Source organism: Leucopleurus acutus, assembly GCF_964270905.1.
Source record: "Leucopleurus acutus genome assembly, chromosome: 4".
In the NCBI taxonomy this organism is placed as follows: domain Eukaryota; kingdom Metazoa; phylum Chordata; class Mammalia; order Artiodactyla; family Delphinidae; genus Leucopleurus; species Leucopleurus acutus.
The window spans coordinates 22026917-22041543 of NC_139146.1; the positions used below are offsets into that span (position 1 = coordinate 22026917).

At 34.1% G+C, this 14627-nt stretch overlaps 1 protein-coding gene and 1 long non-coding RNA gene across 2 annotated transcripts in view; one reads left to right on the forward strand and one right to left on the reverse strand.

The window, feature by feature from the left end:
• Nucleotides 1-14627, forward strand: part of LOC309961333 — a 187061-nt gene that overhangs the window by 32179 nt on the left and 140255 nt on the right. The gene's annotated exons all lie outside the window — the stretch shown is intronic.
• Nucleotides 1-14627, reverse strand: part of MYOZ2 (myozenin 2) — a gene marked incomplete at both ends in the record, with an annotated part of 33916 nt that overhangs the window by 14160 nt on the left and 5129 nt on the right. Inside the window, one exon of the mRNA XM_082838476.1 lies at nucleotides 3911-4080. Within this exon, the coding sequence (XP_082694602.1) occupies nucleotides 3911-4080 (170 nt within the window). The remainder of the gene's footprint in view (nucleotides 1-3910; nucleotides 4081-14627) is intronic.

Below are 14627 nucleotides of genomic sequence, written 5' to 3' on the forward strand. Positions count from 1 at the left end.
CCCACCCACCGCCACTCTCCAGGTGCCTTTTACCTTCACCTTACTCTAGGCAGCACCCTGGTAAAGTTGCTGTGGAAATGAGTAGGGCAATGTTAGTAGGGGTAAGCTGGCTTGTGGAGCCATGCAAGAAGGCATGAGAGGCAACATCAACTAGGTGAGTACAGGGTCTTGATTACTGGGCATGAAAGTTTGCATTTTATTCAACAGGCAATAAGAAACAATTTCTAGAGATGAGTAATGCTATACTCAGATACATAAGTTTTCCATGTTTTGAATTTAGCTCTTGTCTTAGGTGTTCAACTTAATTGACTGGGTTAATATCTTTTATCACTTCTGAACCTACACCACCTCTTAGAAAAGAGAAAAGTTCTCCCTAACTTTAATTATAAATAAAAGCCAGTTGACATAAATATAGAAAGTTTAATTGTATCATGCATAAAAATTACTTTTTACAAATTACTGAAATGTGCCCATGAAATGAATTTCACCTAAACTTACAAATCATTCTACCTACATTAATTTAAAAATTGTCACACTAACCTGATTTATAGATAGGAAAATCAACTCTTTCTAAATAGTCATTAATTATCAGGAGACACCTAGTAGCTCTATTGTCATTGTTAAGTATACAAACAAAGCCTTTTAATAGTTGGGTATAGTGACTTATTTTAGTTATGATATGAGCCTTAAATTATTTTTTATAAAGTTATTTTTTGAACAAAATAAATGTTCAGAATCTCAATATATTTAGTTTGGTCTTATTTCAGAATTACTTGTTACAGTATACTTCCCCTTTTCCCAGTATTATCTAATATTTTAAGGATTTTGAAAAGTCCATAGTTACTAAAAGCAGATGTAGTCTTAACTGTAAAATGTGAATTATTTTGATTAACATCCTTTTGTTGTGATTTATAGAAGGGACTTTTAATTCTGATGAGTCATTCTATTTTATTTTCACTCTACTCATTTTCTTCATCCTTTTTTCTTTTTTTTGCTTATTTCTGTAAGAAGTTGATCAGTTCATGAACTAGGGCTTCAAAATTGGCATATGTAGCAAGCAACGTATCTTCATTTCTTTTTAAAAATGCCTATTTTCTGTTGTTATTTATGACATAAGAAGTTTTGTGTGGCTTCAGTTTGCCAGTTTCTCAGCAATAGAGTAAGCCCAAAGCTGTGCTTTTTTTTTTTTAATAATACTTAATATTTAAACCAATGGCATTCATTACCAGGGAGTTGATTTATATTTTCATCTAATGATGTCCTGAACATTATAATAAAATAAGAAATGCATAAATATAAGTTAAATAATTATTTTGACAATATCTATAGCTCAAGGGAAGCAGTAAAAGGAAAAGGTCATTTCAGAAAATGTAGTCAATAAGTTAATTTGATATAAATCATATAAAGATGATTCAAGAATTAGATTATAAGTAAATAGTTGTTTTCTATTTTTCAATGTTATTTTGTCTCTCTATCACTAGACAAGAGCTATTTATCTTTGAAATCCCAGCATAGTTTCTAGAACATGGTAGGCAATCAATAAATTTTTGCCAAAAGTATAAATAAATGAATGGAACTAGACCTGAACCTAATATTTTTAAAATTCCTGTCACATTATCAATGCTTGCTTCAAGTTGCAATCTAATACCGTGATAAAGCAAATGTGTCATCATACAATGTAGCTCACTGCCTTCCTCAGTGATTTATTATGCAGGTCATTTTTAGAATTAGGATCAGAGAACACAGATCTTTAAAGCCAGAAAACACCTTACAAAACCATTTGCATCAATCCCTTATTTTATAAATGAGAAAACAGGTCCAGAAAGGCAAAGAAAGTTTTAAATTGACTCCGAATTACACAGATTATGGGAGAGCCAGGACTGAACCCTGGTCTTCCAGTTTCCAGGCCAGAGTTTCTTTTAATTACACCATGACAAGTGTCAGTGCAAGAACTCTAGAATTCTGAGAGCTGGGTTTCAGTCTACTTATTATGGTGTTACTTAAGCCAAATAAATATATGTACTTCCTTGAATACTACTTTCCTCATTTCTAAAGAAGAGAGAGTAAATTTCATCAGACTTCAGAGTATGTTATGTAACTCAATGACATGTGACTTTATTCCATATATTATTATTGTTTATTGCTCTATGTTATTTATCAGCATTTAATTGTTTATTTCAATATAGCTATTTGGGATTATTTTATTTATTTAGTTCCCAATCTTCTAGGAACACTGAAAAACTATCAAGACCTGTTCTTAAACATTTTACCTATGACCAGAACATTTGACCACAGGTGTATAAGATTATTTTCAGTAATTGGAAATACTAGTGATAAGAGAATATGCTTTATTCTAATGGACATTTTAAATCTCATTGTACCTTCCACCAGAACTGTAGTTAAAGCATTATACTTAGAGATATAAATGTAAGTTATGAAAACTAGATTTATTCATTTATTCAGATGCCTAGACTTGTAGATGACTTTTCAGAGAATCTCCCTTAAGCTGCTATATTTCATATTATTCTTCAAAGCTGCTTCTCTGTTGTCATTATTGAAAGAATATGATTATATAATTACACTCTGTCAGATGAGTTAAGGGTTATTTTAGGCTCATGCTGTATTAGCTGCAGACATTTTCTGATAAGATGATACTGGGCATAATTATAGGGTAACATAACATTGCATTTATCCATGACTTCAAGTGAAAACCATCCTTCATAAGTGTAAATACTATGGTTGAGTAAAATTTGATGTCTAACTGAATTCATAATTATAACTAAATTCAATTCATGGGTGTTGAAGGATGCTCATTAATGTGAAAAGAAACTGTTTAAGATGTTCTCTAACCATTTATTGTTAACCAGCATCATAACAAGGGAAATAGAAAGTTCAGAAATGAAAAAAATTTTATTGTTTGTGAGTGCGGTTGTTAGTTCTGTAATGTGTTTTAGTAATTATGATAAAAGATCAGTGAAACCAGTCTGTTTGCTTTAAAGAATTTAGCTGTCCATTCAAAACAACTTAACTAGTGATGGCAGCTGGAAAGGTTTCAGGTTTAAATTCATAAGTAAACTTATAGACTTTTCATAGCTACAGGAAGAAACCCTCAATAAAAATACACAAAAGACAAAAAAACAACTTATATTTGTTGTAGTCTCTAGCATCTCCTCAAATTTAGAACCAATGCACTGTTGCTTTTTGATTCTTTATACCTGGTATTTTATTTTTAAAATCATTTTCCCAAAGCTAATTGTTTTTCTACTATGAACTTCTTCCTCTAAAATCTCTCTGAATGACGAGAATATGGTATTCACGCAATATGTAAAATATAATTTAATTAATTTGTTTGCTTTTTTAAACTTCTGGTTGATGAAAACTTTTGTCCAAAGAGTTTTATCCACATTGGTTTTGTTGTTAATAAATAACAGACTTCTCTACACAATGTGGAATAAATGCTTTGAAAGGAGATCAACTGTGTCTGTAGTTCCCAGGCATGTTTTACTGCCAGGATGTATTCAGCCAATAAAATGCTTATACTTACTTTATGGAGCACTGTGTGCTTTGGAAATATTTCCATCCCAAACATTTAACCAGTGGTGATAAGACCATGGAAACTTTTAGTACCACAATGTCCACTCCCTCTCCCTGGTCTTAGCAGAACAGAGGAGCTCTTCAGTGCCAAATCTACAAACTTACAATGTCTGTACTGAACTAAAAAGATACTCATATCATGCATAATATTTCCTTTGTTTATCCACCTAAACTATTCATTATCATGAAAATAAAAAGTCTAACAGAATCAATGAAAAGAAAATTTGTAGAATACTTGTTTGAGAATCTAATAACACATATAAATTTAGAAGTGCTGCCTGTTTATTTAGATACCACATTATCAAGTTATACCTACATTTATTTGTGCTTTAGATTCATAATGGAAATTTTCAAATGTATATTTGTCAGATCTTCTTTGTCGCATCTTAAATAGTCTGGCACCACGGTTACTGAGATGGGATAGTTCTTCCAACATGATATCTCTGGGGATGCTGACTTTTTTGCCCAGGTCCATGCCATCTACATCTGTAAAACAATATTCATGTGCATGAAAACCCCAAGATAAGCATTTTTAAGTGCTTTGCTAAATTTCATAATTTATTGCCCGCTATATGCTAGTATAGTGACTAAAATATAGGCTCTTTACTCAGACTGCCTTGGGTTAAATCCTGGCTCTACTACCTTCTAACTGTATGATCATAGATATGTTACTTATTTTTTGTAAACCTCAATTTCCTTATCTCTAAAGTGGGGCTAATAATAACACCTACTGCATAGGGTTGATTTGAGGATTAAATAAAATGTTTCTTATCAAACACTTAGCATCATACCTGGTACATAGAAAGAGTGAATGAAAGTAAGCTAATGACACTATTAATTTAATCTTTCCTTATTTAGTGAGTTTTCAAACAACACTGATCATAATTCTCTTCATAAGCTCTGTTTGACTCCCAACATTTTTCTGTATCAATTTTAGCAGTCTCTGTTACAAGAATGTCTACCCTTTGGCCCATGCCACCCATTTTCCTGTCTCTGTCAGAATGCTATTCATTCTGCATCTAGCACCAAGGAGCCTAACATAAAGTAGGTAGGTGATAAGCATTAAATGAACAAATCCTTCTCAATCTAGCTTATGTGCCATTTCTGTCAATTCCTTCTCTAAAATCTCTATTCATAATTATTCATGCCTTTTCTGTATTCCCATAGCACTGAATCACAATTACTTGATTCCGTTTTACTTATTTTATGGCTTGCACATTCTTTATGTTTTTGTCTTTGTGTCCCCCATGCCTTAAATATAGGAGATGTTCAGTAAACAACTGTTATTTTCTATTTCTAGTACTGAAGGACTTTTCTAAAATCCCAAAGAAATAAAACTCCTCCACTTGCACCTTTAATCAGAAATATCTTTTTGTGTAACCCACAGAGTTCTTTTGCCACTGTGGACTGCTCTTAAATGCAAAGAAGAAAAATTGGACCATTTGTAAAATAAATAATTATGCTGGTTGATGGGGACAACATTTTCTGATGTAACAAATTAACCCTAATAATTAGGCTTTTGGAGGTCTTTAGGGATAAAATAATAAAATTACTTACAAATTTTCTCCCCATTTTGCCTTGAAAAAAAATCAATTTGTTTATATATTTTGATGTTACCCAGAGAGGAGCTCCACTAATTATAAAAATTATAATATCAAGACTTCTGCTTCTGGGAATATAGAATAGATCTACTTTTCCCTATACCTCTACTAAGTAAAACTAAAAATCCTGGACATTATGTATAAAATAAACATAAGAAGACTCTGGAAGTTGGAGAGAAGAAGGCAGACCAGCTAGGGACAACAAGGTCCTTCCTCAGGATCCAAGGAACAACAAGGTACTGAATTCTCTGGGTTTTCTTTTAGCCCCATATATCCCAGACTTGGAGCTGAAGATGCTATTAACCCAGAAACACCAAAAGGTGCAGCCAAAAGCCTCCAAAAAGATTGTTCTCACTAGCCAAGACCAGGAAAGAAACAACCTAGAAAGACAGAAAACTTTTAGACAATAGCTACTCTACTTCAGCCAAATACCACAGGAAAAACTTTGGCCTCACCCATATCAACAAAGTTCAAGTGGGGAGCCCAGAATTTTACCCTTGCAAGGCTGTAATGAGGTGCCCCGATGCTCCCATAAGGGTGGTATCAGAGGGGCTAATGAGGAAGCTGGGACTTTCATCCCTGTCAGCCAGTAACAACCCTCCATCCCTGTAGTGTTAGTGGAGACCAGGTGGGGATTCTGAACTCCTACCCCCTCCTACTAGTAACTAAGTGACCCTCCTCAAGTTTCAGTAGGGGCCAACTGGGAAACCTTGACTTCCTACTTCCACCTGGCAGTGATGAGGTGGCATTCTCCTTCCCCTGCTGAAGTAGTGTCAGACTAGGATAGATAAAACAGAAGGCTTAAATAAGAGCAAGATTCTTAGAACATAATATGACAATATGCAGGCTCAAATAAAAAAATAATTTGTCATACCAAGAATCAGGAAGATCTCAAACTGAATGAAAAAAGACAGGTGCCAACATGAGGTGACTGAGATATTAAAATTAAATAACAAAGATTTTAAAGCAGCCATGATAAAAATACTTCAAAGAGCAATTACAAATTTCTGGAAACAAATGAAAGAAAAATAGAAAATTTTAGCAAAGAAATAAAAAATCATGGCAGAGAAGTAAAAGTTGTAAAGAACCAAATGGAAACATTAGAACTGAAAAATAAAATACCCAAAATAAGAAGTTCAGTGAATGGATTCAGCAGCAGAATGGAGGGAATAAAGGAAAGAAATGGTGAATTGAGAGATAGAACAATGGAAATTACCCAATAATAACAACAGAGAAAAACAAATAGACTGGGGAAAAAAAAAAAAGAAAGCCTTAGGGATTGGTGTGACTAGAACAAAAGATACAGCATTTGTATCACTGAAGTCCCAGAAGGAGAGGAGGAGGCATGTCGCACTGGAAAAGTACACAAAGAAATAATGGCTAAAAACTTCCCCAATTTGGCAAGAGACATAAACCTACAGATTCAAGAAGCTAAAAGCATTCTATAAAAGATAAATCTATAGAACTCTACAACAAGACATATTATAAACTTCTAAAAACTAAAGACAATGGGAAAATCTTGAAAGCAGCCAGAGGAAAATGACAACTTACCTATAGGGAGGAAAAAAATGAGAATGACAGTGGATTTCTCATTAGAAATCATGAAGATCAGAAGGAAGTGGGACAAAAATGCTGAAAAAAAAGAAATGTCAACCGAGAATCTGATACCCGGTGAAAATATTCTTTAGAAATAAAGGGGAAATTGAGACATCTTCAGATGAAGGAAAACTAGGAAATTTGTTGCCTGGAGACCTACCCTAGAAGAATGGTTCATGCTGTTACAACAAAATATCGAAGACTGGTGGCTAATAAACAACAGAAATATATTTCTCATAGGCCTGGAAGCTGAAAGTCTGAGATCTGTGTGCCAGCATAGTAGGTTCAGTTGAAATCATTCTTCTGAGTTGTAGACTGCCCACTCCTTACTGTGTTCTCACATGGTAGAAGGGACAAGAAAGCTCTCTTGGGCTTCTTTCATAAGGTCTTTAATATCATTCATGAAGACCCCACCTTCATGGCCTAGTCACTTCCCAAAGGCCCCATGTCCTAATACCATCAGGGACATTAGGATTTCAATATTTGAATTCTGGGGGGCCACAAATATTCAAACCATAGCAAATAACTAAATTAAGTTCTTTAAACAAAAGGGAAACAATAAAATAAGGACTCTTAGAACATCGGAACAAAAAAAGATTACAGTAAGCAAAAACGTGGGTAAATACAGTAAGCCTCCCTTCCCCTCTTGAGTTTTCTAAATTATGTTTAATCATAGAAGCAAAAATTATAAAACTCTGATATAAATATATGCAGAAAATAGTTAACACAATTTTATTATAAACAGGGGAGGGTAAATAGACATGAAGGTAGATAAGTTTTCTGTACTTCACTTGAACTGATAAAATGATAATATCCGTAGACTTTGATAAGTTAAGCACATATAATGTAATAGAACAACTACCAAAAACTATACAGGTACACTTGAAAAACTATAGATAAATAAAAATGGAATTCTGAAACATGTGCAAGTAATCCGTAGGAAGCTAGGAAAAAGAAAACAGAAGGGAAAAACAGAGACAACAAACAGAAAACAAAAAATAAAATGATAGACTTAAGCTCTACTACATCAGTAGTAGAGCTTAAATAAAAATGCTCTAAATACCCTAATTAAAGGATAGAGACTAGCAGACTGGATTTTAAAACATGACCCAAGCGCTTCCCTGGTGGCGCAGTGGTTGAGAGTCTGCCTGCCGATGCAGGGGACATGGGTTCGTGCCCCGGTCCGGGAAGATCCCACATGCCACAGAGAGGCTGGGCCCGTGAGCCATGGCCGCTGAGCCTGCACGTCCAGAGCCTGTGCTCCTAAACGGGAGAGGCCACAACAGTGAGAGGCCCGCGTACTGCAAAAAAACAAAAAAAAACAAAACATGACCCAAATATAAGCTGTCTAGAAGAAACTCACTTGAAGTAAGTGCCTTGAACAATATAGGCAAGTTGAAAGTAACAGGATAGAAAAAGATATCAAGCAAACATTAATCAATGGAAAGCAGAAGCGCTTATGTTAATTCCAAAGTGGACTTCAGAGCAAAGAAAATTTCCAGAGACAGAGAACGTTATATAATGATTAAAGTGTCAATCCACCAAGAAGACCTAGAAATCCTAAATGTGTATGCACCAAAAAACAGAGCTGCAAATGGAGCAAAAATTAATAGAACTAAAAGGAGAAATAGATAAACCCACAATTAGAGTTGGAGACTTCAACATTCCTCTCTCAACAAGTGATAGGACAACAGAGAGAAAATCAGCAAGGATATAAAAGAAATCAACAACACCATCAACCAGTAGGATATAATCCTACTGTTTATAAAATATTTATAAACAGCATAAAATATTCTACGGAACAACAATAGAACACACATTCTTTCCAAGTGCACATGGAGTATATACCAAGATAGACCAATATCTTGGACCATAAAGTAAGCTTCAACAAATTTAAAAGAATCAAAATTATATACAGTATGATCTCTGATCACAATGGAATCACACTAGAAATGAGTAACAAAAAGTTTACAGAAAAATCTCCAAACATTTGGAAACTAAAAAAAAAATCACACTTCTGAACAATCCATGAGTCAAAGAAGAAATCTCAAGGGAAATAAAAAATTCATTGAACTGATTGAAATTAAAAATAGAGCATATCAAATTTATGGGACACAGACAGTACAGTGCTGAGAGGGACATTTATAGCACTAAATGCATACATTAAAAAAAGAGGAAAAGTATCAAATTTATACTATAAACCCAAAGCAAGCAGAAGGAAGAATATAATAAAGATAAGAGTAGAAATTAAAAACAGAAAAACAGTAGAGAAAAATCAGTTGAGCACAGAGTTGGCTTTTGAAAAGATCAGTAAAATTGACAAACCTCTAGCTAGACTGACACAGAAAAATAGAAATGTAGAAGATACAAATTACCAGTATCAGGAACAAAATAGGGGATATCACTACAGCCACTGCAGATAGCAAATGGATAAAAAGAGAATACTATGAACAACTCTACATGTAAATTCACATAAATTTGAAAACAGAAAAAACATGACCAATCCCTTGAAAAGCAGAAAGTAACACATCTCACCCAACACGAAGTAGATAATTTGATTAATCCTATAGCTATAAGGCAATTGAATTTATAATTCTAAAATCTCCCACAAAAGATATCTTCAGACCTAGATGGTTTTACCGGAGAATTCTACCAAACATTTAAAGAAGAATTAACGCCAATGCTACATAGTCTCTTCCTGAAAACAGAAGATGAAGGAACACTTCCCAATTAGTTTATTACCTTGATAGCTAACAGAAACAACACACACAAAAAAGAAACTACAGATCAATATCCCTCATGCTTATAGAAGCAAAAATCTTTACCAAAATATTAGTAAATAGAATTCAACAATACAGAAAAAGAATTCTATACCATGAATAAGTGGGGTTTATTCCAGGGATACAAGATTGGTTCAATATTCAGAAATCAATGTATTCTACCATATTAAATGGCTAAAGAAGAAAAATTACATGATCATACCTTTGGGATCTAGGGCTGGACAAAATGTTGTTAAACTTGACACCAAAAGCACAGTCCATAAAAGGAACGGTTGATAAATTAAGCAAAACTAAATACTTTTGCTCTGAGAAAGACTGTGTTAAGAGGATGAAAAAACAAACTACAGAGTAGGAAACAATATTTGCAAACCACATATTTGAAAACAGACTAGAATATATAAAGAACTCTTAAAACTCATCAGTAAAAAAGCAAACAATCCAATTAGAACATGGGCAAAAGACAGGAAGAGATATTTCACTGAAGAAGATATACAGATGGCAAATAAGCATAGGAGAAGATGTTCAACATTATTAGTCATTAGAGAGATGCAAATTAAAACCATGAGATATAACTATACACATATCAGAATAGCCAAAATGAAAAATAGTGACAGCATCTAATGCTGGGGAGGGTGTGGAGAAACTGGATCACTCATACATCACTGTTGGAAATGTAAAATGGTACAGCCACCCTAGAAAATAATTTAATAGGCTCTGTTAAAAACTGAATATAGGACTACCAGCAATACTGGGCATTTATCCCAGTGAAATGAAAGCTTATGTTCATACAAAAACCTATATACAAATGGTCATAGCAGCTTTATTCTTAATAATAATAAAAGAAACAACTCAAATGTACTTTAATGAGTAGGTAAAAAGTTAAAAACACTGTGGTCCATCCAAAGCATGGTACTCAGCAATAAAAACGAACAAACTATTGAAACACAGCAAATGGATCTATCTTGAGGGAATGACACTGAGTGAAAAAAGCCAATCCCCAAAGGTTACATACTGTATGATTCCATTTTATAGCATCTTAAAATGAAAAGATATATATATAAAAATGGGAGACATTAGTGATTGGTAGGACTCTCTTGACTGCATAAATATCAATATTCTGGCTGTGATATTGTACTATACTTTTACAAGATGTTGCTCTTGTGGGAAACTGGAAAAAGGTATGTGGGATTGCTTGGTATTCTTTCTTACAGCTCCATGTAAACTACATTTATATCAAAATTAAAAGTTTAATAGAGCTATCAAGCCATGAAAAGACATGAATGGCCCTTAAATGTATATTGCTAAGTGAAAAAAGCCAGTCTGTAATGGCTACTATATGACTCCAACTCTATGACATTCTGGAAAAGGCAAAACCTTGGAAGACAGTAAAAGAATCACTGGCTGCCAAGCGGCTGTGTGGAGGGAGTGGAGATGAAGAGGTTGAGCACAGGGGAATCTTAGGGCAGTGAGACTCTTCTGTATGATACTGTAATGGCAGACGCATGACAATGTGCATTCATGAAAACCCATAGGACAGTGCCACACAGTGTGAAACTTTATGTAAACTGTGGACTTCAGTTAATAATACTACGTCGATATTGGTCCGTCAATCATAACGAGTATAACGCACTAATGCAAGATGGTAATAATAGGAGAAACTGTGTGTTGGGAGGAGAAGGGGTATATAGGAACATTATACCATACTTTCTGTTTAGTTTTTCTGTAAACCTAAAACCGCTCTAAAAAATAAAGTCTATTATTAAAAAAATGTTCAATTTAAAAAATTTCCATAGCCCTTCCTAATGCAGCGCAGAGTGGCATTGTCTACTCTCTAAGGTGAAAAAAAAAAAATTCTGTGCTTTACAGTCCCCAGGGTTGGCAGAAATAGCTTATGGAAGAGGAATGAAGGTGCACAGCAGGGTAGATGAGGGTATTTTACAGTTTCCTGGGATTTGTTTGCCAGCTCTGCTGAGTTCTACAGGGAATATTCACTATTGTTTATTTGCAAGTGTTTGGAGTCTGTTACTGTTTGCTAGCAACATGGAAGGAGCTGGATTATTTTTCAGTGTGTCTATGAATATATCCCTCAGTGTTCTAGAAAGTGTGACAGGAGTGGACTGTTTCAGCTTTTTGATTCTGGAATCAAAATAGCAAGTTCCCTTTAGATCACAAATGACCGAAAAGACACAATATGGCTTATAGTAATTTGATGCAATACTACGGGGTGGAGGGGAAATCTCCTTTAAATGCTTCTTAAAATAATTCAATTAGCAATGCAAGAGAGAGAAACAGGATAAAATAATAACACAGAAAATCGAAATCGATAGTTTTTTTTGTCCATTAACCTTCTAGGAATATACATTCTATGTAATGTATTTATATATTACAAATAATGTTTTTAAACAAATTTTTTAATGGGACATTTTCAGGAAATAAAAATGCCCCAAAGCAGGCAGCCACTAGAAAATGCAAAAACAACAGTCTTTATATTATAGCAATGGAATCTCTCCTTACAGTTAAGGCTACAAAGTTTTTTCATAAGGAAATCAAAACAGGGATGCAGCTTTTCTCTTTCTTTCCTTTTCTGTTACCAATTTGAGTCATTATAAACAGTTAAATGAAAATAGAGGAGCTAGAAAAAGGAATAGCATATTATTATGTTATTTTCTATAAGTTCTAAATTTCAAGCTATGGCATAAGTTTAATTTGGGGATCCCAAGACAAAAATTTGAGAAAATGTTTTTATCTCATTTTCCTCTTCCTAATGGCCCCCAATATTAGCTGATTCCACCAATGTTTCTGAAATAACCACATGCCCTACTTGAATTCCATCCCTCTGGCCACTTAGATTTACAATAGTTTTCTGAGGTATATTTGACAGGAATTAATTAACCTTTGTGATTGATACAGGAACAGGTGTGTGACCTGACCTAGGTCAATGAGGCAAAATATCAGGACTTTTCTTTGTGTACATTGTGTCAAAGATACTTTCTTTTCCTGCTGCAGGTAAGCACGGATGTATATTGCCCAGGAAACTGTGGGTATGTACTTGATAAAATGATAGAGCCAGATGTGGGGTGAAGCTTACCCCAAGAAAATCAGAGCAGAGGGAGAAAGAAACCTGGTCCTTAATGGCATACTTGAGCTGCCAGATGAAGACTTATCAAATCACCTCTGAACTTTTCAGTTATGTGAGGCAATAAATTCCCTTTAGTTCGTTTCTGATTTTCTGCTATTTTCAACTAAAAGCATGCTAACTATGGTTATTCTCTTCAGATCTTCATCTCACTGATGTAGGTCCAAAAAGTCTATTAAGATTGGAATCAAGAAAGAGTAAAGAAGAATAGCCTAGAAGCCCAGCAGTGGGGGCCTCGAAGAGGAGAGGAAAAAAAGAGCAGAAGTATAAAATATGGATATACCTCTGGCCAGACTCATTTGGGCTCATAAGAAACATTCACTCCTTCTTAGCAAAACACAGTAATCATCACCCAGGTTGCTACAAGGAGTAGATGTGCAGCAAGAGCCATGAGGAACTTACCTACCCTCAATAATCAGTTGGTACAATCTATTATTACTAGTAAATTTATACCACAAGAGAGGAGATAAAAGAGACAAAAAGGAAAGAGGAGAAGGCACACAAAATAATTGACCAACTCTCAACTCTCTTTGCTTATTCTTCATACTTCCTTCTACTACCTTTAAGCCTAAATTTTCTCCCTCTTACTCTATAAGTAACAGACAGTGAGTTAATAGTTGGCTTTGAGTGACAATCTAAAGGTCCTGTGTATCTCTGGGACCAGAAGCACTGCATGAGAAATCTAGTGGTGTCTGGAGCAGGCTTGTACTGGTTCACAAGAGTCGACTGATAAATTTTCAGAAATTCTGTTAGCCAGTAGTTAAACTCAGTGAACATAACCACTATTAAAATTAAATTATATAAACTTAATAATAAGTTATATTAAAAAGAAAGCAATAAATACTCAAAAATATCACTTTCTAAATGTTTTACTCCCTTTTGCTATTATCTATGCTCTTAATGTTTTCTTATATCTATTATATCTGTATGGTGGAAATACTGTATAGTGTTGTATTACTACACATCTCTTCCCAACTCTGCATTCAGTTTCTCCTTGATGGTAGCTCAAAATTGGCCATGGCAAGAGTATTTATACCACAGAAATTGGCAAATTCTACAAACCAAGGCATTTTTCCCCCCAAAGAACCAGTTAAATATTCACTAGCATACTGATAGAGACATAGGAACATTTTAAGTCAATATATTTTGCATAAACAAACAAACAATAAAAGACATAAACTAAATTCTCCAAGGCTTTTTTCCCCTTCCCTTCCAGTAGTTAAGTTTATGATGTAATTGGAGCTGGAGTTCCAGACCATCTGTGAGTTGGGAAATCTAATGTATGAACACTTTCATTTACTTAAACTTTCAGAGTGAAAAGAATGGTGTCAACTGAGCAGATAGAATCCAAGTTCAGCTGTTCCCTGCCCTTTATTGCAAACCTCTGTGCAGGGTCTTAACAGTGTGTTTAATCTGGATGCCTGATAAATGATATAACTTATTCAGGGTTCATATCCTTGCCCTGATGGATTAGAAGGTTGTCTTTGTGGCATTAGATCATCTATTGAAAATAATATTGCTAGGCATGCCTTCCTGTTAATGTCGTTTATAGTGATCCAGAATTTTCCATTTATTCTTTAAAGATTTTATAGGACTTAATCTATTATAGTTTGCTATTATTTTAAGGAAATAATGATTATTTTGGAATAAATACCTAATTATAAAAAACTATTACAATATAACTTTAGGGTCTTGACCATTATCAAATTAATTTCCACAAAAACCTCCACATTTTTCAATCTACTAGAAATATTAAATAATTGTAATCAATATTCTTTCTCAGTAATGTCCTCAAATGTGCATTATTTTTGTAGCTAAATTAAGATTTAAAATCTTACATTAAAAAGTTCAAACTTTTGATTTTTGAATATACTTTCCTTCCACTTTAACCATATTACTATGAGTACTGGAAACCAAATG